The 27,322-nt window shown below is 36.3% G+C and overlaps 1 protein-coding gene across 1 annotated transcript in view; it reads left to right on the plus strand.

Moving 5' to 3' along the window:
- The window catches only part of SKAP1 (src kinase associated phosphoprotein 1), a 301,408-nt gene that overhangs the window by 35,999 nt on the left and 238,087 nt on the right, over nucleotides 1-27,322 (plus strand). The window contains exon 2 of the mRNA XM_018064939.1: nucleotides 12,830-12,935. Within this exon, the coding sequence (XP_017920428.1) occupies nucleotides 12,830-12,935 (106 nt within the window). The remainder of the gene's footprint in view (nucleotides 1-12,829; nucleotides 12,936-27,322) is intronic.

Consider the following 27,322-nt stretch of genomic DNA (forward strand, 5'->3'; position numbering starts at 1 on the left):
AATATTCCGTTTTGATTTCTCTATTTAAAAAAAATTGTTCCTGTTTGTTTTGTCTGTTAGGGTTGTTCCATTGATTACATTGTGTTCCTTAACTTATCATAGGCTACTCAGAATTAATTTTATACCACAAGAGGTGCTTCATTTACTCTCCTTTCCACATCTTCTGTTTCATTGCTATATATATATATTATAAGCTGTGCAGTGCTGTTTTATAATCTCTGCTTCAGATTGCCAGTTATCTTTCAAAGAGATTAAGAGAAAAAAGTGATAATGTTTCATATTTTCCCACATGTTTAGCATTTTGGTACTGCTGTTGATCTGAGTTTCCCTTCAGCGTCAGTTCCCTTCAGCCTGACGAATTTCATTTAGATTTCTTTTTAAAGCAGGTTTCTTAGCAAAAATTTTTCTCAGTTTTTGTTCATCTGAAAAGTGTCTTTATTTTGTCTTTACATTTGGACAGTTATTGTCACTGGATATAGAATTCTGTGTTGACAATTCTGTGTTGACAAGAAAAGAAAAACTTTTCAAAATTTTAAATGTTATTTTAGCATCTTCTGGCCTCCATTATTTTTGATGAAAAGTCAACTCTCATTCCTATCATTATTCTTCCGTGTGTAATAGATCGTTTTCTCTGGCTTCTTTGAAATTCTTCTCTTTATTTTAGGTTTTCAGCAGTTTGCCTGTAATTTACCTGTGTTTAGTTTTCTTTATATTTATCCAACTGAGCTTCCACTGAGCTTCTTGAATCTGTAAATTGCTATTTTTTCACCAAATTTGGGAAAATTTTGACTCTTATTTTTTCTGTTATTTCTTCTGGTACATTTTCTGTCCTATTCTGGCTTTAATCTTCTTCTGAGACTCCAAATATACCTTAAGTTGTGGCACTGGTGTTTTCCCACAGTCCACTAAGCTTTTTGGCTAAGGGTGCGCCCCAGCCTCTCCACACCAAATGAACTGGGAGTACCTAAAGGTGAAAAGCTATATAAATAAAAGTCTCACCCAGTAGTTCTTTTCTTTCAAGGATCAAATCCCCACCAATTTCTGCCTGCTTTGGCTACCGCTTTCATTGTTTTTTGTTTAGTTGTATCCAACTTTTTGTGACCCCATGGATTGGGATTTTCTAGGCAAGAATACTAGAGTGGTTTGCCATTTCCTTTTTCCAGGGGATCTTCCCCACTCAGGGGTTGAACCCTTATCTCCTGCCTGTGTCTCCTACATTGCAGGCAGATTCTTTACCCCTGGGCCACCAGAGAAGCCCTTGGCTACTATTCAGTGCCCTAAAATAGGTGCTCTTAATTTTTTTGTTTAGTGTTGACAGTTCTTATCTGTGGGAAAATCATTGCAACACAAGCTATTCTTCTATTGCCCAGAAAGGTATCAATTTTTAAAGCATTTATTTTCTGGTTACCCAAGTGAATTCTTAAAATTTATAAAAGTTTCCCAAGTTCATACTTTAAGCTTATATGTATTTGGTCATAATATCTGCACATAATGACTTCTTTTTCCTTCTAAGACTTCTTTTTCCTTCTAAGACTTATTTTTGTGTAAAACCTCCACAACAATGTTATTTGACAGTGGGAGTAGCTGAAAAAACAATCTTAGTAATAACGATTTAGTTTTTAAGCCATAAATATGAATCTAGTTGAGAAGGTATTCTTTACTTACATATGTGACCCCATGGACTGTAGCTCACCAGGCTCCTCTGTCTGTGGAATTTTCCAGTATTCTTGCCTGGAGAACTCCATGGACAGAGGAGCCTTGCGGGCTACAGCCCATGGGGTTGCACAGAGTTGGACACAACTGGGCAACTCACACACACACACACACACACACACACACACACACAATATAGTTTTGTCACAAACAGATAATAAATATCATCAGAGAAAGTTTTTTCATTTACAAAAAGGTTTGTATAAACTTTTCTTTTAACCTATTATATAAATGGGCTTCCCTAGTGGCTCAGATGGTAAAGAAATTGCCTTCAATTTCAGAGATCCAGGTTCGATCCCTGGGTCAGGAGCATCCCCTGGAGAAGAGAATGGCTACCCACTCCAGTATTCTTGCCTGGAGAATTTAAAGCATAGATGAGCCTGGTCAGTTGCAGTTCATGGATTGCAAAGAGTTAGATATTACTGAGCAACTAATACTACTTGTAAGAGATGTATTAGTATGTAATATGTCAATAATATTGAAACATCTTTATATTACCAGGATAAACTGTATTGTTCTTTTAATATACCGTTAGGTGTGATCTACTGGTATTTTATTTAGGATTTTTGTATCTATATTAACTTTTAAAATTTTAATTAAAAAATTTTTAAACCTTTACTTTTATATTGGAGTATAATATACATGAAACTAGCTGTGTTAGTTTCAGGTGCACAGCAGAATGACTCAGTCATATATGCACATGCATCCATTCCCCTTCAAATTCTCTTCCTATCTAGATCATTTCATAATACCAAGCAAAGTTCCCTGAGCTACACAGGAGGTCCCCACTGGCTAACCATTTTAAACAGAGCAGTATGTACATGTCAATCTCAAACTCCTTAACTATCGCTTCATCCCACCCTTCCCTCTGTATTAACTTTAAACTGACTCCCTTTTGTGCTCTTTTAGAACTGTGGTTATGCTATGTTATACCAAATAATACGAGAAGCTTCTTTTTCTAGGCTCTGGAATAATTTATATAGAACCAGAATTATTCATTACTTAAAGACTTGAAAAACATCTTAAAAATTATATTAATATGAATTTAGAGAAACATTTTAGCAACCTTTTCTTCTTTTCCCCTGGTTTTTAGCCTGTTCAGGAGTCAGGTTTTCTATTTTTCAATTCAGTTTAAAAAATTTCTATTTTTCTCAGAAACTTTCACTGAGAGTCTATTTGCATGACATTTTATTTTGTTTACATGGCACTTTATTTTTGAAAATAATCTTTTAAAGGGATAAAAATGAAATTTACATAGACATAAAAGCACAAAGAAGAAAATTAAAATAACTTGAAATCTCACCAATTTTGTCAAATATTTCATTATCCTTAAAAATTGTGTTTTTTATTGCTTCTTTTTATTCTGTCTAATTTCTGTATATTTGTGCTTTCTTTCCTTTTTCCTTGATTACATTTGTTGACAGTACATCAATTTATTGGATTTCCCCCTAACCCGTGAAAAATTCCAGCTTTATACTTATTTAGCATTTATATATGTTTTTCTCGCTATTTTTAAGTTCAGTGAAAGTAATGGTTTTTAAGTGTTTTTTTAGCCACTAAGTTGTGCAATGGAACCCTTTTCAAAGTTAAAATCTTATATGAAATCCCAGTGTATAAATAGATAAAAGCCAAGCACTTGTGATTAAAGTAAAGGGGAATTGTAGGGGAGGGAAGGAAAGGAGTTTCCCAGAGTCTCACTCAATTGACACCCCTCCAACTCCTTCTCTTTTTTTAAAAAATTTAAATTTATTTATTTTAATTGGAGGCTAATTACTTTACAATATTGTATTGGTTTTGCCATACATCAACATGAATCCATGGGTGTACATGTGTTCCCCATCCTGAACCCCTCCCTCACTCCTCCCTCCCCGTACCATCCCTCTGGGTCATCCCAGTGCACCAGCCCCAAGCATCCTGTATCCTGCATCAAACCTGGACTGGTGATTCATTTCTTATATGATATTATACATGTTTCAATGCCATTCTCCCAAATCATCCCACCCTCTCCCTCTCCCACAGAGTCCAAAAGACTGTTCTATACATCTGTGTCTCTTGCTGTCTCGCTTACAGGGTTATTGTTACCATCTTTCTAAATTCCACATATATGTGTTAGTATACTGTATTGGTGTTTTTCTTTCTGGCTACTTCACTCTGTATAATAGGCTCCAGTTTCATCCACCTCATTAGAACTGATTCAAATGTATTCTTTTTAATGGCTGAGTAATACTCCATTGTGTGTATGTACCACAGCTTCCTTATCCATTCATCTGCTGATGGATACCTCGGTTGCTTCCATGTCCTGGCTATTATAAACAGTGCTGCGATGAACATTGGGGTACACGTGTCTCTTTCAATTCTGGTTTCCTCAGTGTGTATGCCCAGTAGTGGGATTGCTGGGTCATAAGGCAGTTCTATTTCCAGTTTTTTAAGGAATCTCCACACTGTTCTCCATAGTGGCTGTACTAGTTTGCATTCCCACCAACAGTGTAAGAGCGTTCCCTTTTCTCCACACCCTCTCCAGCATTTATTGCTTGTAGACTTTTGGATAGCAGCCATTCTGACTGGCGTGAGATGGTACCTCATTGTGATTTTGATTTGCATTTCTCTGATAATGAGTGATGTTGAGTATCTTTTCATGTGTTTGTTAGCCATCCATATGTCTTCTTTGGAGAAATGTCTGTTTAGTTCTTTGGCCCATTTTTTGATTGGGTCATTTATTTTTCTGGAACTGTGCTGCAGGTGTTGCTTGTATATTTTTGAGATTAGTTCTTTGTCAGTTGCTTCATTTGCTATTATTTTCTCCCATTCTGAAGGCTGTCTTTTCACCTTGCTTATAGTTTCCTTTGCTGTGCAGAAGCTTTTAATTTTATTTAGGTCCCATTTGTTTATTTTTGCTTTTATTTCCAATATTCTGGGAGGTGGGTCATAGAGGATCCTGCTGTGATCTATGTCGGAGAGTGTTTTGCCTGTGTTCTCCTCTAAGAGTTTTATAGTTTCTGGTCTTATGTTTAGATCTTTAATCCATTTTGAGTTTATTTTTGTGTATGGTGTTAGAAAGTGTTCTAGTTTCATTTTTTTACAAGTGGTTGACCAGTTTTCCCAGCACCACTTGTTAAAGAGATTGTCTTTTCTCCATTATATATTCTTGCCTCCTTTGTCAAAGATAAGGTGTCCATAGGTGCATGGATTTATCTCTGGGCTTTCTATTTTGTTCCATTGATCTATATTTCTGTCTTTGTGCCAGTACCATACTATCTTGATGACTGTGGCTTTATAGTAGAGCCTGAAGTCAGGCAAGTTGATTCCTCCAGTTCCATTCTTCTTTCTCAAGATTGCTTTGGCTATTCGAGGTTTTTTGTATTTCCATACAAATTGTGAAATTATTTGTTCTAGCTCTGTGAAAAATACCATTGGTAGCTTGATAGGGATTGCACTGAATCTATAGATTGCTTTGGGTAGTATATTCATTTTCACTATAGTGATTCTTCTGATCCATGAACATGGTATATTTCTCCATCTATTAGTGTCCTCTTTGTTATCAGATGCTCATGACTCCAGAGAGCACTGTTAGACAACCACTGTTCTAACTTTTTCATTCAGTTTTTATCTTTATTGTTTTCTTTCTCCTGCTTTCCATAGGCTGGTTTATTGCTCTTTTCTGATTTTTTGAATTTGTTGCTTCATGTATTTCTTTTCATCCTTTCTTATCTAATATTGGAAATATTGAGGTCTATAAAGGTCTATAAATAAGAGAGCACTGTACAATGCTGGTTATATTTCATAATATTTTACACAGGCTATTTTCTTAATAGATGGTAATTATAGTTTTGAGTTTCCTCTATGACCCACAATGTATGTGTGCATGTGTTTTCAAATGTCTTAAGTATGGAGAGATTTTTTTACTCTTTTAAATGTTAAGTTCTTGTTTTATTTTGTTTTCATCATAAAATAGATCTTTCTAATTTTCAGTTTTTAAGAAATTATTGATTTTTTGGTAATCCAGTGCTTAATTAATTTTCATAAATATGAGCATTTGAATGTGAGTAGTCTGAACTGATATGTGTTGTTAAGTGTAAAATTAACATAGGTTTTGAAAATATAATACAAAAACAGGTAAAATAGCTCAATAATTATTTTTTGTTCATTACATATTGAAATCATACTATTTTGGTTTAAAAAAATAAATTTATTTATTTACTTTTGCCTGTGCTGGATCTTCATTGCTGCATAGGCTTTTCTCTAGTTGTGGCAAGCAGAGGCTACTCCCTAGTTATGGTATATGCAGGCTTCTCATTGTTTCTGTTGTTGCTTCTAATAGAAGAGGAGCAATAGAGGAGCACGAGCTCTAGGGTGCTTGGGCTTCAGTAGTTGCGACAGATGGGCTTAGTAGTTGCAGTTCCCAGACTAAAGCACAGACTCAATAGTTGTGGTGCACGGGTTTAGTTGCTCCATAGCATGTGGAATCTTCCCGGATCAGGGATACAACTCATGTCTCCAGCATTGGCAGTTAAATTCTTTACCAGTGAGCCACCAGGGAAGCCCCAAATCATAATATTTTGTATCTATTGAGTTAAATAAAATAAATATTGCTAAAATTAATTTTGTCTCTTTTGGGGCTATCTTTTGAAATGAGGCTACTAGAAAATTTTAAATTAAGTGTGAAATTTTATTTCTATTGGACATAACTGCCCTCTATAATTATATATTTTTATCTCGAATTTTTCACTGTATATATTTTTGTGCTATTCTATTTAGCACATTAACAGGTCATTTCTATTATGGATTGTACTTTATATAAAATAAAATGACTCTGTTGGTTTGTTTGTGTTCTACTTTGATATGAATTATTGCTGTTCTTGCTTTTTAAGAAAATTTGTTTAGGACATTTTGCACACCTATCTTAATTTCAGTCTCACTTTATTTCAGGTGAATATCTTTTAAACAGTAAACAAATTAACTGTATCTTTTTACATAGAATTTCTTTACTTTTCTTTTTCACTTGTTTCTGTTAACTTTTTTCTTTTTTAATTGAAGTATAGTTGACTTACAATATTATATTAGTTTCAAGTGTACAACATAGTGATTAAAAAATTTTATAGATTATTCTCAATTTATACTTATTATAAAACATAGGCTATATTCCCCATGGTATGCAATATATCCTTATAGCTTGTTTTTAATAGAGGACTCTAACTTTTCACAATTATTGTCATCAGTTATATATCATTTTATGAGTTTATTATTTGCTACATTATATTTTTCTGTTTTATTACATTGAATATTAAAAATTTTTTTTTCCTCTTTAAATTTTTTGTTCACATTGTGCTGTGCTGAGTTGCTCAGTAGTGCCCAACTCTTTGTGACTCCATGACTGTAGCCTGCCAAAGCACCTCTGTCCATGGGGATTCTCCAGGCAAGAATACTGGAGTGGATTGCCATGCCCTCCTCCAGGGGATCTTCCCAACACAGGGATTGAACCCAGGTCTCTCACATTGTAGGTGGTTTCTTTACCATCTGGGCAACCAGAGAAACACATTATTACACTTATTACATTCAGTTCAGTTCAGTTCAATTCAGTCACTTAGTTGTGTCCGACTCTTTGCGACCCCATGAATTGCAGCACACCAGGCCTCCCTGTCCATCACCAACTCCCAGAGTTCACTCAGACTCACGTCCATCCAGTCAGTGATGCCATCCAGGCATCTCATCCTCTGTCGTCCCCTTCTCCTCCTGCCCCCAATCCCTCCCAACATCAGAGTCTTTTACAATGAGTCAACTCTTCACATGAGGTGGCCAAAGTACTGGAGTTTCAGCTTCAGCATCATTCCCTCCAAAGGAATCTCAGGGCTGATCTCCTTCAGAATGGACTGGTTGGATCTCCTTGCAGTCCAAGGGACTCTCAAGAGTCTTCTCCAACAGCACAGTTAAAAAGCATCAATGCTTCGGCGCTCAGCTTTCTTCACAGTCCAACTCTCACATCCATACATGGCCACTGGAAAAACCATAGCTTTGACTAGACGGACCTTAGTTGGCAAAGTAATGTCTCTGCTTTTGAATATGCTATCTAGGTTGGTCATAACTTTTCTTCCAAGGAGTAAGCGTCTTTTAATTTCATGGCTGCAGTCACCATCTGCAGTGATTTTGGAGCCCACCAAAATGAAGTCTGACACTGTTTCCACTGTTTCCCCATCTATTTCCCATGAAGTGATGGGACCGGATGCCATGATCTTCGTTTTCTGAATGTTGAGCTTTAAGCCAACTTTTTCACTCTCCACTTTCACTTTCATCAAGAGGCTTTTTAGTTCCTCTTCACTTTCTGCCATAAAGGTGGTGTCATCTGCATATCTGAGGTTACTGGTATTTCTCCCGGCAATCTTGATTCCATCTTGTGTTTCTTCCAGTCCAGCGTTTCTCATGATGTACTCAGCATGTAAGTTAAATAAGCAGAGTGACAATATACAGCCTTGTCATACTCCTTTTCTTATTTGAAACCAGTCTGTTGTTCCATGTCCAGTTCTAACTCCTGCTTCCTGACCTACATACGCATTTCTCAAGAGGCACGTCAGGTGATCTGGTATTCCCATCTCTTTCAGAATTTTCCACAGTTTATTGTGATCCACACAGTCAAAGGCTTTGGCATAGTCAATAAAGCAGAAATAGATGTTTTTCTGGAACTCTCTTGCTTTTTCAATGATCCAGTGGATGTTGGCAATTTGATCTCTGGTTCCTCTGCCTTTTCTAAAACCAGCTTGAACATCAGGAAGTTCACGGTTCACGTATTGCTGATGGCTTGGAGAATTTTAAGCATTACTTTACTAGCATGTGAGATGAGTGCAATTGTGCGGTAGTTTGAGCATTCTTTGGCATCTCCTTTCTTTGGGATTGGAATGAAGACTGACCTTTTCCAGTCCTGTGGCCACTGCTGAGTTGTCCAAATTTGCTGGCATATTGAGTGCAGCACTTTCACAGCATCATCTTTCAGGATTTGAAACAGCTCAACTGGAATTCCATCGCCTCCACTAGCTTTGTTCGTAGTGATGCTTTCTAAGGCCCACTTAACTTCACATTCCAGGATGTCTGGCTCTAGATGAGTGATCACACCATTGTGATTATCTGGGTCATGAAGATCTTTTTTGTACAGTTCTTCTGTGTATTCTTGCCACCTCTTCTTAATATCTTCTGCTTCTGTTAGGTCCATACCATTTCTGTCCTTTATTGAGCCCATCTTTGCATGAAATGTTCTCTTGGCATCTCTAATTTTCTTGAAGAGATCTCTAGTCTTTCCCATTCTGTTGTTTTCCTCTATTTCTTTGCACTGATGGCTGAAGAAGGCTTTCTTATCTCTTCTTGCTATTCTTTGGAACTCTGCATCTAGATGCTTATATCTTTCCTTTTCTCCTTTGCTTTTCGCCTCTCTTCTTTTCACAGCTATTTGTAAGGCCTCCTCAGACAGCCATTTTGCTTTTTCACATTTCTGTTCCATGGGGATGCTCTTGGTCCCTGTCTCCTGTACAACCTCATTCCATAGTTCATCAGGCACTCTATCTTTTTTAACAGCTTCATTGAGATGTAGTTCTTATACCATAAAACCTATCCATTTAAAGGGTACAGTCCAATGGCTTCTAGTATGGTATTCACAGAGTTGTTTAGAACATTTTTCCTCACCTTCCAAAGAAAACTTGAACCCTCTTAGCCTTCATTCTTCAATCTGCATCCCTCTCTTCCACAGCCCTAGGCATTTGCTTATCTACTTCCTATTCCTATAGATTTTTGCCCATTCTGTATGTTTCATGTAAATGAAATTATACTATATGTGACCCTTGCTTCTGGTTTCCTTTAATGGATGAAATTATGATTTCAGAGATTTATTTGTATTGTGGCATGTATCAGCATTTCCTTTTTTATTGCTGCCACATTTTGTTTATCTGTTCATCAGTTGATGGATGTTAGTATTTATCCACTTATTGGCTGTTAAGAATAATGCTGCTATGAACATTTGTGTACAAGTTTTTATTTGAACACTTGTTTTCATTTCTCTTGTGTATATACCTAGTAGTGGAATTGGTGGGCAACTCTCTTTTTAGCTTTTCGGGGAACTGCCAGACTTTCACAAAGTAACAACACCATTTTACATTCCCACTAGCAATGTATAAGGATCCTAATTTCTCTCCATCTTCAACAGCACTCATTTTTGTCCATCTTCTTGACAGTAGCCATGTGAAATTGGTACCTCAGTGTGGTATTGATTGTTTTCCTGATAACAACTGATGTTAAGCATCTTTTCATGTGTTTATTAGTCATTTGTATATCTTCTGTGGATAAATGTCTATTTAGGTTCTTTGTTTTAAAATCAGGTTATTTGTGTTTTTATTATTGAATTGTAAGAGCTTTTTATATATTCTGTATATAAGTCTCCTATTAGATACATGATTTGCAAAAATTTTCTCACTTTCTTGATAGCATCCTTTGAACCACAATAGTTTTAATTTTGATGTCCAATTTGTTTCTTTGGTTGCTTGTTCTTTTGGCATCATATCTAAGAAACTATTATCTAATCCAAGGTTACAAGGATTTGTGCCTATTTTCTTCTAATAGTTTTATAGTTTTAGCTTTTGTGTTTGGGTCTATGATCCATTTTGAGTTAATTTTTGTATATTGTATGAGGTAGGGGTTCAATTTCATTTCTTTACATGTGGATATTTAATTGTTCCAGCACCATTTATTAAAAAACAATTTTTCCATTGCATTATCTTATCATCCTTGTCAAAAATTTATTGAATATAAATGTGAGGGTTTACTTCTAAATTCCCAATTCTGTTCCTTTGATCTGTGTGTTTGATTTTATACCAATACTATATTGTCTTGATTACTGTAGCTTTGTAGTAAGTTTTGAAATCAGAAAATGGGAAAGTTGTCCTCCTTTTTCAAAATTGTTTTAACTATTCTGGGTACCTCAAATTTCCAAATGAATTATAGGATTAGTTTGTCAGTTTCTGCAAAAAATCCAACTGAGATTTTAATAGAGATTGCATTGACTATTTAGATCAATATGGAAATATTCCCATATTAATAGCCATAAGTCTCATATGTAAACATGGGATGTCTTCCCATTTATTTTCTTCCTTTAATTTAAGGTCTTTCATTTCTTTCAATAATATTTTGTAGTTTTCAGAGTTTAAGTGTTATCCTTCTCTTGTTAAATTTATTCTTCAATATTAATTCTGTTTTATATTATTTTAAATGGAATTTTCCTAATTTAATTTTGGCTTGTTCATTGCTACTGTATAGAAATACAGCTGATTTTTAATATTAATCTTGTATCCTGCAAACTTATTGAACTCATTTTTTAGTTCTAATAGTTGTCAGTGGATTCCTTAGGGTTTTCTATGTACAAGATTATATCATCTGCATGTAGAGATAGTTTTACTTCTTTCTTTTTAACCTAGACTCTTTTAATTTCATTTTTTGCATATTTTCCCTGTCTAGCACCAGTGCAATGTTGAATATAAGTGGTAAGAGCAGATAGCTTGTCTTGTTTCTGATCTTTAGGAACAGGGGGAAAGTATTCAGCCTTTCATTTGTTGACCTAAAATAGTAAAACAAACAGTTATTTTACCTGCAAAATGGTTTATTTGGGAACAGCAATGACTTGCAATTAAGGACGTGCAATCATGGTTATCCACAGGCAAGCCCAGAAAACAAAAGAGAGGAACTTTCTTTTGTAGAGGAGAAGAAGGAACTGGCAGGAGCTGTTATAAACGGAGACCATTGGAGAAAACTGGAAGTTCCAAGTGTAATGGCTTCTTGTTGACTGAGTTATTGTTAACAGTCTTTCATTGACCAGACTCTTGCAGGACAAGGAGAAATTTTTTCCTTCCTCCTGTTGTAGTAAAGTAGCAACCTCCTTCCTGTTGGAGATATAGTGATATATCTCTTCCAGTGGGGTCTGCAATTGACATCGGTGGGTAGGGCCTTAGAGCTCCCTTTTCTGGCACCCTGACTTTATTTTAAAAGGGAGGGGTCTGTATGTTGATTTTCACCTATCATTAAGTATGATGTTAGTGGGTTTTTGTAGGTGATCATTATGAGGCTAAGGAAGTTTCCTTCTATTTCCAGTTTGTTGAGTGTTTTTGTTTGTTTGTTTTATCATAAAGTGCTGTTGAATTTTGTCGAATGCTTTTTCTGCATCTATTGAGACAATCACATGGTCTTTGTCCTTTATCCTATTAATATGGCATATTCAGTTCAGTCCAGTCACTCAGTTGTGTCTGACTCTTTGTGACCCCATGCATCGCAGCACGCCAGGCCTCCCTGTCCATCACCAACTCTCGGAGTTCACTCAAACTCATGTCCATCAAGTCGGTGATGCCATCCAGCCATCTCATCCTCGGTCGTCCCCTTTTCCTTCTGCCCCCAATCCCTCCCAGCATCAGAGTCTTTTCCAATGAGTCAACTCTTCACATGAGGTGGCCAAAGTACTGGAGTTTCAGCTTTAGCATCATTCCTTCCAAAGAACACCCAGGGCTGATCTTCTTCAGAATGGACTGGTTGGATCTCCTTGCAGTCCAAGGGACTCTCAAGAGTCTTCTCCAACACCGCAGTTCAAAAGCATTAATTTAATTTTGGATAGCATTTATTTTTACCTTTGAATTCAACTTTTCATCCTTTAGCCTTCAGAGGAACTTGGAGGAACCTATTAAATGACATATGCAATAGATATGACATATGTCTTGGAATTTAATGGCGGTCCTTAGTGAAATTTTTATTTTCAGAACTTTATACCCCATCAAAAGTCCTAGTTGTGGCTATGTAGGATTTTTTGTTTGGTGTTGTTGAGTGGTGAGAATGTAAAACAAAATTTTAATATGCTTATGTAACCCAACTGTATAAATTTGTAACATTATCTTGATAGTATATCTAGTACAGTTTCATATTACAGGCACTAGAGTGAAATATACATAAGTATACTCTTCTATGGCATTACTTACAATCACCTTACTCTGCAACTTTAAAGTTTTTAAAGAGAAAATTATACCCATTTGTTAATCCTCCAGATTTTCTTCCTTCTCTCTTGGTACTTTTTCTTTTCTGTTGATCAGCTTTCCTTTTCCTTTAGATACTGAAGAGTTCCTGGGTGAAGGTTTGCGGAATGAGAACCTCAGTGCTGGTGCAAAGGACAACAGAGACCATATTCTACGGGGCTTGCAGCAAATCAAAGCTAGGTTTGTATAAACCGGTTCCATTATTCTTCTTCATAAAGTTTAAAGCAATTTATAATCAGCAAAATCTACTTTAATTGTATATAAATTATCAAAGCAAGACACACTTATTATAGTTCTTTATACTTGGTAGAGGCTTTTAAATGTTTACTGAGGTGCATTGAGGGTAGGCAGGCATATTTAGGGTAGTTAGTTTACCACAATGGAAATATTTTGATAATTATGTATGTTAAAAAAGTTATTCTGCTTTTAGCTTTGGATTGTTATGTTAGTCTTTATTGGACACTTTTGCAAAATGGGTGAAAAGCTAAATATTTATGCTTGTCCAAATTACTGAAAGAGAGGATGTTAAGCAGTATGAGATAATTTCCATTATGACTTTTGGTCCTGATTTTATATCCTCATCTCCTTCCCGAATAGAAAACTTAAACTAGACTTATCCAGTTGATTCTCTCTTCCTATTAAAATGTCTTAATCTCAGGCTGATTGGAATATCATGCTCATTAAGTTTCTTTTTTTAATTAAAGGCCCTCACCCAGTTTGTGCCTTTCAGAATGTGAGCACCTGACAGATGCATACACTTGCTTGATGGAGGGAGAAATTAAAAATTTCCATTACAGTGTATTCCCCAACCACTGCTTGTTTGAACTGTGGTAACTGAATGAGAGTTGGGGATAAGTGAGTACAATCTTAAGTCTTTTTTGGCTTGGAGGCAATGCGATTTGAAACGTTTGAACTGTGTACTCTTAGTAAAGGAAAAGCATCAGCAGTGTTATACCTGGGATTTCATTTGTGTAGCAGACAGATCTTATCATTTAGAAACGTCATTGAAACTCTTTAGAAGCAAGGAGTTTTATCCTTTCGAAGGGCACGGCCAGAATATATTCCCTCCAGGAATGTGAGAGAACTTCACAAGATGCCCTGCTGGATCTTAATCGATCTTTCCTGCTGGCTAATTAAGCATCACTTTTACTCAGCAACTGGGGACTGTGTAATTATCAGCCTGGGTTGCCCTGAATAATTGAAACAAACAGAATGCAAAAGATGAGAGCTTTTTGCAAAAGTGAGAATATCTGTAATTTTTGGTAGGTTGGAAGAGTGTTTAAAACAAACTTCCCTATACTTTATTAGTGGAGAAGTTTAGGCTTAGTTGTGTATCTGAAGGCTCAGTTAGTAACTTAAAGAATTTTTTATTTTTTAATACAAAGTTGATCTTTGTATTATGAGATTATTATAAGGATGGCATGAGGAACAAAGATGGAATTATTTTAAACTGTATTATAGGGAGTGAAAGTGAAGTTGCTCAGTCATGTCTGACTCTTTGCGACCCCATGGACGGTAGCCTACCAGGCTCTGCCGTCCATGGGATTTTCTAGGCAAGAATACTGGAATGGGCTGCCATTTCCTTCTCCAGGGGATCTTACCAACCCAGGGATTGAACCTGGGTCTCCTGCATTGCAGACAGACCATCTGAGCCAGCAAGCATAGGGAGAGAGATGCCCAAAATATAATTGTGTATGTGGTGGTGTTAATGGTATAAATCTGTGGTAAGGAATGTAAAAATAATTTTATTTCATCTATGGAGACAAATATACAATAAGTAGAAATTCTCCTTTCCCCTTATTTGCAGTGTAGCACTGGAAAGGACTGAATTTCAATCTGAAATTGATAATAAAAGGTGATTTTGTGGTGACTCACTGTTATCTCACTGTTATCATTTACTTATTACTTCTTAGTTCTCTTTTTTAAGTGAATACACACACTCATACACACACACCCATGCACACAGACATAGAAGTTGTATTTATTATGAGGTAGAGAGGGTTCCTTGTTCTCAAAGGACTTGCTGTGTGGTTTGTGGGATAGATATTCAGGAAATAATCAGCAGAGGTTTTAGGAAACATCTGCATTGTTGATGGGAGCTTTCTGTTCATTGATTTGTTGTAGGAAAGATGACACTTTATTTAGAATTTCATAATTATCAGATCAGGAGGAAATGAGGAGCCAGAAATTAGATACTATACAAGAAAATGGAAAAATGAGGATTTCCTTTGGCAAGCTGTTTGAAATTGTCTGAAATTTACCCATTCAATCATCATCCCATAATGTAACCCTTGTCTCACTGAATCTTCTTTTTCAGCCACATTGTGTGTATGGCCCCATGTATGGCTGGTTGATGTTATGTACTTATATGTATTGGTAGCAGTTGCTTTGAGAACACTGAAAGCTTGTACAATGCCAATCACATTTACTTTTTTTTGCGTGGAAGTTGTATCTCTCCCAGAGGCTGAGTATGAAAGGAAATTTGGGAATCATCAAACTTGAGAGCTACATGTGTATGGAAAATGGCCAAGTAACATCAAAAGAATTAATGAAAGCCACTTTAAAAGTTTTATCTTGAGTCATATTAAAGCAATACAACTTTAGGGGGTTGGTAAATTTGTGGGGGAGGTAGGAATCTGTCTAAAACTACTAACTTGGCACATTAGGGCCAAAGGTGGGTAAGAAATCTCTAGCAGGATAATCTGGGAAAGACACTAGATAAATATAAATGCCATATATACATATACTCCCCCCCACCAAAACTTTCCATTCTATCTTTGTTGTGTCCTTGCTTTAATTCCTTTAATTATCTCCTCAACACTGTGCTGCTTGAGAATAGAGTGGAGTGATGGGAAAATACTGATTCCTGGTAAACTCTAGGGGCTTGGCCATAATTTTTATGGTGGCTCAGAATTCAGTGCTGTTTGCCATGACTGTGGACTCGCTGTAAATTAAAGCATCTGACTCCATCACAGCTGTTATGTGCTGTTTGCCACCTTTCGATTGCCTAGAGTGACTGACCCCAGAAAATGATAGTTGTGTTGAGTCATGGATGTCCTCCAAGTGCTCATCTGTTTTTCAGTACAAGTAGCTTTTCTGTCTTCCCAGACTGAAAATCATATCTGTATTTCTGTCTTTATAGGGTCTTTTTGGCTTAAGAGTGTTACCAATGAAGGATAATGTTTTCCATATAAGACAAAATAAAAAACGGATGGCACTTTGCATAATTCCAAGGAAACGAAGTCCTGTTGTGGTATTTGATGTCCTGAGCTGTGATGTTCATGGCTCTTCTTCAAACTGCCTCCTCATTTAAACCTTCTCCCTAAAACTAACAGCTTTCACATTCTGAGTCCAAGTTTTCAGCAAGCTCTTTAGAGAATGATTAGGATGAAAGCCAGGCAGAGGCTCCTCCTGTTTTATTGCGGTGGTCACTGCAGGACCAGCGCCAGCTGTGAGACACCTGGAATGAAACATGCTTGATCTATACTCAGACGTTTGATGGCATTCTTACGCATTTGCAGAAACAGTTGAGCATTTCTTAAGTTTGATTCAGGGGAGGCCATCTGACAGCAAGAATGCATTGAGAATGGGGAAAAGGGTGAAGAAAATAGAAAATTTTTATTACTGAGGTAGGGATAAATTCTCCATGGCTCATTTTGGAACAGCTAGTCATTTATGCTCACTGTTGGAAGTGAAGTCTAGAGCCAGTGGAAACAAACTTGGAGTATTGTTTTCTTTTGTGAAACTTAAAGGAGTTCCAAAAAGAGACAGGTAGATTAATAGCATATTGAAATGGAAAGAAATAAAGAAATAACTTTATATAACAGGATTATGGCACAAATCCCACAAAACCAGTGCTTTTAAAGTACAGACTGAAAGAATATCTTGAACATGTCTCATTGTGGGTGGTTAGCATATAGCTCTGCATGAAACATGATATGTTAGTACAAATATCATAAAAATAATTCCAGTTCTCTTTGGGAACTTTGTTTTTCTTGTCATCTTACCATGGATTTAGCTTTAAAACAGAATTTAGTTTAAGAATATATTGTTCTTGTGTCTTTGTATTATAGGAGGAAAGACAAGAAGTTAGTCCAATGTAACTCTTGAGAGCAAGATTTTCAAAGTGATATGCTGTCAATATTATCACCATTAATTACATGGAGAATGTTACTTTTCCTAAATGCTGGTTATGGAGCTTAAAATTCCCAAACCAAAAACATTCAGATGAAGTGTGCTTATCAAGAGAAGAAATGTGAAATGTGTTGTTGGTACATTTGTGTTACAAGTTTAGATATTTGTTCATATCTTCTCTTTCTGTTCACTTTGCTACTTTCACTGAAGTTTCAGTGTCAATGCAGAAATAAAAAAGGTAGTAGGTACTAGTGCAATCTAAGTTTAAAGAGCTCTGAAAAGTCTTCAAACTCATAGCAGTAATTTGACCACATCTTGAAGTTTAAAAATTCATTTCTTCCTTTTCCAGTCCTATCTCTGTTTCTCACCCTTAACCAAGAAAGCAAACAAAAACTTATAACTTCACGGCTCTCAAGTTATCAATTATATGCTAAATCCCTGTACTAGTTTTCTGTTATTTAGTGAGTATATGTTGAGATTTCACAATTGTGTTAAAGATTTTTGGAGATATACTTACTGGGAGTAGTAAAGGGTTATTTTTGTTGCTCTTTTAGTCTGAAATGGTTTACAGGTGAAACTGATACAATATTACTTGCTATTGGTCTCTTGGCTTAACCTGGAAAGGAAGATCATTTTATTATATGTTCTTTCATAGAAAGTTTCCTATACTTTCAAAGCAACCTGGAACTGTATGACTCTTTTTTAATTTTATGATGATGATTATTTTGTTTATTCTTTCACTTGAGTAGGTGTCTTGGATTTGGTACCAGCTATAAGATTAAATTGATTCATTTTTGTTTTCTTTTACACTGGGCTATTTTGGTGGTGTTAGTAGATAGAAGCCTCTCCCTTTGGTCATCCCATAAAATAAATATTTTATATGAGTAATTTTGATGTACAGTAACTTTTTAGTAAGTGGGTTTTTTTCAATCTTGTTTTTTTCAAACATTTTTATTAAACATTCCCAGTACTGAGCTCATGAAACAAAATAACATTTTCTATCAAGAGTGAAAGGACTTTTGAAATGAAACCTGGGAAGCAGGCAGATAACTGAGCTTGCCTTCAGGTTGGACTGACCCATTAGAATAAGCTGAGCACTACTATTTAGTCCTATAGTTAGGTCTCTGAATTTGCTTTACTTCTGATAGAATTATAGCCATCATTTTTACTTGGGCACATTCCTATTTTCTACTTGAAATGGATTTGTCTTGGAAGATCTCAGAAAATCCTCAGTATCAATTTTTTAATACTAGAAGCTTTTCTATTTGTCTATAAATGGGGGCTCTTAATTCATACATTGTGTGAAAAGATCCTTTATATGAAATTACTGTCTTCATTTTACCAATGTTTACTTTGGCCATGATTTTAAATCTCACTTGATCTGGATCTAATCTTTTGTCCCAATGTGTGCTATTTTTTGTGCTTATAGAAAGCCAGTGGGGGGAAAAAAGCCTCTTTGTATTCATCTATTTGTGGATCTCCAGAAACTTGTGGCATGAGGCCCTCCTGGTTGTGGTTATCTCTAATTTGCTAGTTTTCTCTTATTTCTGATATAGATCCATCCTGTATCCACTTCCTGTGTTATACTGAAATTAGAGCAAAGGGGAGAGAAATGCAAGAGCACTGGGTCAGCTCTCAGAATTCAAAGTCTTTGTTCTGATGTTTTTTCTGTAACATTGTCTGATTCAATAGAAGATTCGCCTAACCATGATTTTGTGTTTTCTTTTTCAGTTGCCTCCCCCAAAATGTTATTTGGGATTGTTTTTTCAAATGTTACAAGAATGCAAACATTACGAACCAAACCTTGAAACCTCAAAAATTTGATTTTTTTTATGGTATCACTGTGATTTTTCTTTTTTTTTAATTTGCAAAATGATGCAGGAAATTTCATTTCCTTGGGATCTCATTTTATTTCATGATTCTGTTGAAAATGAGTTGGGCCTAAAGTGGGTTTTTATAATCACAACATGTGAATCATTTCTTCTTTGGAAGCCGGATCTTCTCTCCACTGTGTAGCCTCATCTAGTCTCCCTGAAGTGCAGCACTAGCAGGGTTGATAATGAAATGCGGTCCTTCTTATCTCACCCAGCAAAGGGCTCGGAAACGACAGGAAAAAAAATCAATCCCACAGGAACTTCTCAAGTGCTAGATATCCATATTTAACCCCCATGCATTTAAAATGGAAATGAGATATCTCAGGGTTTTAGTTTTTGATTTACACAAGATGTCACCGCCTCCTTGGCAATGGGAATATTTTGCAGACCAACTGCTGACCTGTTTAGGGAGATCTCAGCCTATCGCCTCAGGTCCAATGTAGTTTCTTCATAATTCTTTTGAAACTCTCAGCAGTGCTTTGCAGCAGCTTTGATTCTTCAGGCTTCAAAGAATCCCCCTTCCAGGCCAATCTTCTAAAAGAAAAAAAAAAATCAGTGTAGGGAAATAAACAGTTCATAAAGGAAGGGGCAGCTATCTCTGTGGCAGTGCTTACTGTACTTAATTAATAAGGAGTTTATAAACCAGCTACGGCTTCACAAAGCCAAGAAAATTCCAGTTTTGTGCTAGTGCCTTGTTATGAAATTCCCACTTGGAGTGACTCAGTCTTCAATAATCAATTTGTTTTATCATAGATATACAGTGACGCTTATGCGTTATGATTAAATGCTCACCCTCAAGCTCCCTCTTGAGTTTGTGAGACTTGTTGAGTTATTATAATTTATAGAAAACTTTATGCCCACATAATTTCCAATTAGCTATTTCTCAGTTATATTAAGGGAGTGTCTCTCTTTTCTGGATTCTGCCGTAACCACAATGTTCATTTTACGATTTGATAATCAAGACCTCCTATCATATCTACCAAGAACCTTTGTTTTTTTGTTGATGATAAAACTAAGATATGTGACATTACTCAAAGTAAGAGCATTAATAAAAGATTAGGATTTAGAATGTAGGATTTCTAATTGGTTGCACAGTTTACTTAAGCAAGCCATTATTTTAAAAAAGAATTGGCATCTTTCAAAAGCTTATTGGTTTAAAGGAACTGTAATAAATATTGAAGTTTAGTTAATTATATATGCATCTAGAGTCTAGCAACATCTGCTAGATGGATGGATAAGTGACAAAGCAGATGTAACAAAATGTGAATCATAGCATCTAGATTATGAGTATACACATATATGGTATTCATTTACCTTTTATGCATATCTGAAACATTTCGTAATATGATGTTGCAAAAAACATTTGTTTCACTTTGCAGTTCAGAAACCATAGATTTCATTCATACTGTGGTTTCAGAAAACCATAGACTTCCTCAAGTTGGAAATGTAATAACTATGTCTGTGGTATTTTTAGGATTATAATTTTCTAAGAATAACCTTATTATTTCAGACGATAGTAGTCTAAGGGATAATCCTTCAGTTTGTTATTTCTGACATAACTAACTTTAAGTATCTAACTTTTATACTTCTTTAAGACTTCCAGGCCAGCAATTATTGAGAGCTCAAATTCAATTCAAGCATTCTGCCCAGGAGATCCTGAGATTTTGATCTTTTTTAAGGAAAGGCAATTTCTGACTTTCCTCATAAATTTGATAAAAGGAAAGCTAATATGAGATTGGTAGTCCAGTAGGAAATGGAACTCAATTTTACATTTTTAAAATCATTTTATGGTATTAAAAATGACAGAGGTTAGAAACAAAGCTCTTATTCTTTTATTGAACTAGAATTGAAAGTGGCAGAAAATCATTTTGGCCCTGGTGCAGTAAATGTTATCACTAAAACATGTTCAGGGAATATCAGGATAGTCTCTCAAGCACCAGAGACAAAAGTTCACAGAAAAAGAACTGATTTTTCTGTCCTTATCTTGAAATTATGAGATGTACAGGAGATGAAAGAATCTTAGCTCTAATAGGACAGGCGATGGAGTATGTGTTAGAAATGATAATGTCTCCATTCTGGAGAGAGTTGAAATGGAGAGAATGTGGTGGGATGGGTGTCTCAGCAGTGACAGGCATGATGGAGGGGAGTTCACAGGGACAAGGAGGGTCAGCAGCTGAGCCAGCCCCAAAGATGAGGAATCCAGAACCAGAGAAAATTATACTTGTGCAAAATCACACTGTGAACTGATGATGAAGATGGTAAGAAAGCAAACAATACTATTTGTTAAAAGTACTGTTTGAAGATTTTGTTTGAAAGAGAAATTAAACTGGAGCTGTCAGCAGCTACTTGATTTTGAGAATCCAGTAGAAGAGAAATTTTAAGTCCATTTGGGAAAAACCAATCATTTTTGAGTATGCAGTGTGATTATTCTTTAAAATTTTGTGTAAATGGAGCAAGTTGGTAGACATATGTTTGCTGATCCTATAATGATTAAAATTCAGAATAAGTAAAACTCTTGTGAAATTGAGTTTTCAGGTTCCAGCCAGTGTTCTATACTGCCATATGGCATAACTAGAATTAATTGCTGCTCCCAGTCTGTTTATTCTTTTACTGAATATCTAGGTGCCCTGTTTGAAATAGTAGGGATTCCACAAAAGTATGTAATCACATGAGATAGATGGTTGACAAGTTCACGACAGCGGTCTGTATAGCTAATAGTTGCTTTTGTAGCTAATAGAAGAGCAAGCTTTTTGTAAGTTTTTCTACCCTAACCTCTCTTTTTATTAGAAAGAACAGATGGGTAAGAGAGTTAAAAAGGAAAAGGGGAAAAAATTTAGGACCTTATAGGTCCGTGTAAATAGAAAAGGCAAAGCAAGAAATATAGAGTCCTAGCTTCTTGATGCTCAAGAGTGACTCATGGACCAGCAACATCAACATCACCTGGAAAGTTGTTAAAAATGCAGAATCTCAGGCTCCATTGAATCAGACCCACTGAATCAGAACCTGCATGTTAATAAGATCCCAAGGTTATTTGTATGCACATAAACGTTTGAGTATCACTGTTCTACCACATACTTTTAAGTCCATTTTAAATTCAGTTTCTTAGAACTCGGAAGACATACTTATGGAGATTATAAACTCCTTAATCACATGGATGTTCATTTTTTGAAAAATAATCTATCACAGTACTGGCATATGATATGAGCTCAATAATGTGAGTTGAATGAGGGAGAAACTGTTATAAATGTGTTATCTGGTCCTTGGCTAAACATTAGAACAAGAGATCCTCTATATTTTGAAATTTACTATTCAGTAGCCAGCCCCATATATTCTTGTCCAAAGATAGAACACATTCTTTTTATTGAGCATTAGGAGTTACAGAGCCGTTTGTAAAGATGGCATCCATCTCTTTAAACATCTCCTCTGATGACATTTCTCTAATATTCTGTGGCATAAGGTTACAGGGCTGCTGCCCATGTGTTGGAGTTCTGTTGGAGTGTGGATGCCAGTTAGTCCAGACATGATCCATCATAAGCCCTCTGCCTTTGGTTATCATCTTTCCTATAAAGCTTTGCACTTCCTTGTTTCCACCATCTTTCATATTTCTTGAGGACTTCTTTTCTAATCCTTCCCCCTGTGTTTCCTAGAATCCATGTTCTAGTATAATCAAACTCCACGATATCCTCAACCTCTTTTCTGCATCCCTGCCCACGTAAAACATGACTCTTCTTCAGGATACTGTTTTGCTTGCAGCTATCTTAAATAGAACTTGCTCATTTTCCAGAAGTGCTGTTGGCATCCTTCATGCTCCTTGCTTGTCATTTCTAGATTTTTACTATTCAATCTTTTGCCAAACCTCTTCCCTTTTGAGATTTGCCTACATGGCTTTACAATTCTCTGTCATCGTTTGAGTTCAGAGTCTCCCCTCATGCTATTTGAGGACTGAGGCTTTGACTCACAGTTGTCATCTACACTCTGCTGTAACCACTGCCTCCCAGAGACCTTCTCTCTCAACTTTAGCTTTTCCCTCCTGACTACATCTCTCTGTTCATCATATAAATATGCTCAAATCCTTCCTAATATTAAGAAAAACATTACATCCTACACAGTGATCCCTCTCTGGCTACTGTCCTGTATCTCTATCTCTCTCTTTTTTTAATATACACCCTTCTTGAAATAGAAGCCTAGGCTAGCCATTTCAGTCCCCTACAATCTAATCTCTGCTCCTATCAAGTTATTCTTGCCAAAGTACCAGTAACTTGCTGATTGCATCATCCGGGTGACACTGTTCAATCCTTGTCTCATTTGGTGTATCTGCAGCATGTAACGATATTAATAGCTTCCTTTTCCTCAAAAAGTAAAAACAAACAAGCAAATAAAAACTCTCTCCCTCTGTTGGTCCCCATGATAATAGTCTCTCCTGGTTTTCCTTCTTCCTGTACTTATACTCTTAGTTTAGGCTTTGGCTTGGGCTTGTTTTTCTACCCTGCCCTCTTCACTGCTATTTCTTGGGCTTGCCTCTTTCTCATCACATTCTCTGTAAGCAGTTGTATGCGTGCCCCCTAACTCTATAGCTTCCCTAGAACATGGATGACTCCTAGTTCTGCAGCTCAACTGCAGTTCTCTCTCCAAGGCACTATACAGCATATTGGACAGCTCCTTTTGGGTATCTTATAGATTATCTTATAGATACCTCAAACTTGCCGAGCTGGGACAGACCCTGCTATATGCCTCCCCAGCAGCCACCCTCCATTCTTCCTAGACAACAGCATCCCACCTTCCCACGGAAGGACTCATGATCTGAAAGCCATTCTGTTTTTCCAGTGGTTGGTCTAGAGTTTGCATAAGATACAGTTTTGGCCAAAGAAACGTGAGAAGACTTCTGATAGCTTCTCACATGACGACCTTATGCTTAAGAAAAGGAAGTGAAGTCGTTCAGTTGTGTCTGAGTCTTTGCGACCCCGTGGACTATAGCCTACCAGTCTCCTCCATCCATGGGATTCTCCAGGCAAGAATACTGGAGTGGGTTGCCATTTCCTTCTCCAAATCTTATGCTTGGGAGGCCAAAATAAAGCACTGAAATGCAGTAGCCACTGTAAGACATAACTCTGCTCTAAGGTGTTAGAGCAGAAATAACGGAAGAGCCTAGGTCCTTCATGCTGTTGTTGGGACCCTGCATCATGCATAGAGTCACCAGTCTTCAGACTCTTTGTTTTGAAAGAAAAATAAACTTGTATTTGCTTAAGCCTCTGCCAGTCAGATTTTCTGTTATTTTGTAGCCAGAAGAATCATATCTGACTGAGTGTCCGGAAGTGAACTCATTATTTTGATATTCTGCTTATGCCTAAAGTCTATTTCTGCTTTCACTAGGTCCTGACCTGCTAGGTAGAATCCTGGAAGTCACTCCTGACTCCTCTTTCTTTATTCCCCAAACCATCAACAAGCCTATTGATTCTTCATTCTAAATCTATCTTCTCACTGGCTAAATTTTAGCTCTCATGAAGTCTTACTCAGAGCTTTGCACAATTCTCTTTTCTGATTCTCTGCTTCAGGCTTCTCCCTGTTCCAGTTTATTCTGCTCCTCCATTCTGTTAAAAGGGTAGATATAAAAAAGAAGATAATTTAATCATTTGTGCTATAGAAGAAGATATATGGATATGGAATGATATGATATACTATACATGAAGAAATGGTTTAATTGTTTTTTTTTTTTCAGAGACATGTCTGAAAAAATACACCAAAATGTTAATGATAGTAACTTCTGGCATGTAGAATTTGAATGATTTTTAATTTCTCCTTTTTGTCTATTTGTCTTTTCTAAATCTCTACAGTGAATGTGTAAATCTTAAATCACTGATATCAGAACCTTTCCTGTTTTACAAAGAGGCAGGGAACAAAAAGAAGCAGGAATTTAAAAACCAAAGAGTATTTCTTTCCAGGTGGGAAAGGAGTTGGCATTGCAGGGAAAAGAGATGTGGACAGAGGAAACTGGGCTTTAATTGTAGCCTTGGGTCACTTCTGTTCAAATAAATAGATGTATTTGGAGGGTTGTTTTTTTTTTAACTCTGTAATGCATGCGTGCACACACAAAAGTAAGATTATTTTTGAGCCATATGAAATACAGCACTCCTTTTAGTAATTTATGATGACTTTTCTAAAATAAGTTTTTTTTTTAAATAAAGGAAGTTCATTCTCAAGGTCTTCATTAGATGATGTATCTAATTGTTGACAAGGAACAACTTCCGTTTCTTAGATTTTATCTTTTTGAGCTGCACTGAACTGACACAGGATGAATCCCTCATTAGAAAAGGATTATCTACACTCTGTGTGGCTATTTAGTGAAACATTTTTATTTGTGAGACTAGCTTTCCAAAGTGATGGTGCTTGAGTAAACCATTCACTTCCTCCTTCTCAAAACATCAGTCACCGTGATTGATTTTCATGTTGGTCATGGAGAGAAATGGAATTAACTAAAAGCAAGGGTGAGGATTACAAGCCGGAAGCAGTTAATTTACTTAACAAATATGTATTGGCTATTTGTTTACTCTTTATTGGGCACAATGCCAGGTGATCAAGTGTCAGAGAAGATATATCCCTATTTTTCAAGAAGTTCTTGGGCCAGTAAGCGGCCAGACTTATGAACAGAGCTAGCACAGAGCCCACCATGCATGGGTATCTTCTCTAGTTAGTCTGAAATGTTTGGTTTCAATTTGTTGCATACCTGGATTTTCACCATTTAGAGATTCGTTTAGGCGCATAGTCCTCTTTCACAAATATAAATTTCCTTGGAGGGATAAGGGCTCTGATATCAGTGATTTAAGATTTACACGTTCACTGTAGAGATTTAGAAAATACAAATAGATAAAAAGAAATTAAAAATCATTCAAACTCTACATGCCAGAGTACTTTGATGTGCACTAGCCCTATTGAATGGTTTTCTTCTGACTTTTGGTTAAGATGATTGTGCTGTGGAAATTCGATAAGTTTGTTGAACCTATGTTATAGGCAACACACAGTGCTAGGTACACTGAAGGTTAAAAAGTTAACAGAGGATCCTTTTCTTCAGAAAGAATGAGGGCTTTAGAAACTCTTGCCTCTGCACTGAAGAGTTACAGTCACAGCTAACATTCATCACACAATTACCATGTGCCAGGCCCAGTGTTGGAGGACTTTATACACATTTTCTCATTTATCCCTCACAACAGGTGTGAGGTGAATACTGTTAATAATCCCCAGCTAGCAGATGAGAATACTGAGGTTCAGAGAACTTGCTCAAGTTTATACAGCTGTTAGGGTTTGGAACTGGGATTTGAACCAAGGCGGGATGATTGGCCAGCACTCTTACTGAGGCTTGATTTCTTCATAAGTGAATAATGCTACTTCATTCATGCACCAAATATTTATTGAGCATCTACTATGTGCAAAGCATTTTTGTGGTGATTATATGACAGTTTTCAGTCCTCCTATAACTTGTTGTTTTTGAACCAGATAAACTGAATAATTATACAATACACCCACCTTGTAGGATTGTTGTTATGGATATAAAAGTGCTTAATACAAGGCATGTTACATTGTAGATACCCAATAGATATTCCCAAGAAATGTACAACCTAATGAGAAAGATAAAAAAGATACAGAAATAAGAAATCTTCATGGATGAAATGTCATCATGGCTTGGTCTTGGGTTTGAAAGGGATGGATTTTTGGTCAGATGTATTGCACACAAAAATAGCATGTACAAAGAAACAGAGGAGATAAAAGTTTAGCCATGGTTGGGAACCAAAGGATAATTCTGTTGATTAGGTATAAGGAAGTAATGAGATACATAGCTGAAAAGATAAGATGGAATCAAATCCTGGAAATGGGAATTTTTACTGGATTTGTGGAGAAGAGGTACATGACTGCAGAGAGTAAAGCATGGGACAGGGATGGGTAAGCTAATGCTTTAGTAGGGAATTATGGATATCATATGAGTCTTTGGTTCCTGGGCTGAGGCCTCTGGGAGGCAGAGGATGCTTGCAAAGGGAGAGAAGAGGAATAAGACTCTCAAAGGGTGCCTATGTTTATTCTCTGTGCATGCCCAGAAAAGGAAGACAGATGTTTCTTTCTTCCCAGTATTTCTTGCTTTGAGCTCATATTTATATCCTTGATTCCATAGGTGCCTTTGGTTTATTATGAGCTTCACAAGCTTTTATGGATAACCAGATAATATAACCACTTTTCCTTTATGTCAGTGGGAAAATACACTCTAAATGGCCAACATTGTGCTTCAGCTTTTGAAATGTGGTTGGTTGGTAAATTAAAGATTGTATTTACTATATTTCACATTTGTAAACAAGATTTAATTTTTTTTAAAGAAGATGCAGAAAATTTAACACTATCTATCACTTTGTTTCATTAGGAAAATGCATTTCCAGATCCAAACAATGGAAGTGAATTTTGGAATACAGTCTATACTTGAACTAGGGGCTGCCTGTTTATAATTCCCTTAACAGGCAACCATTTATGAAATACCCATGTCCTTAATGGTGTTCTACAAACTTGCCCCATCATATGAAC

The sequence above is a fragment of the Capra hircus genome, chromosome 19 (assembly GCF_001704415.2).
Source record: "Capra hircus breed San Clemente chromosome 19, ASM170441v1, whole genome shotgun sequence".
Lineage (NCBI taxonomy): Eukaryota > Metazoa > Chordata > Mammalia > Artiodactyla > Bovidae > Capra > Capra hircus.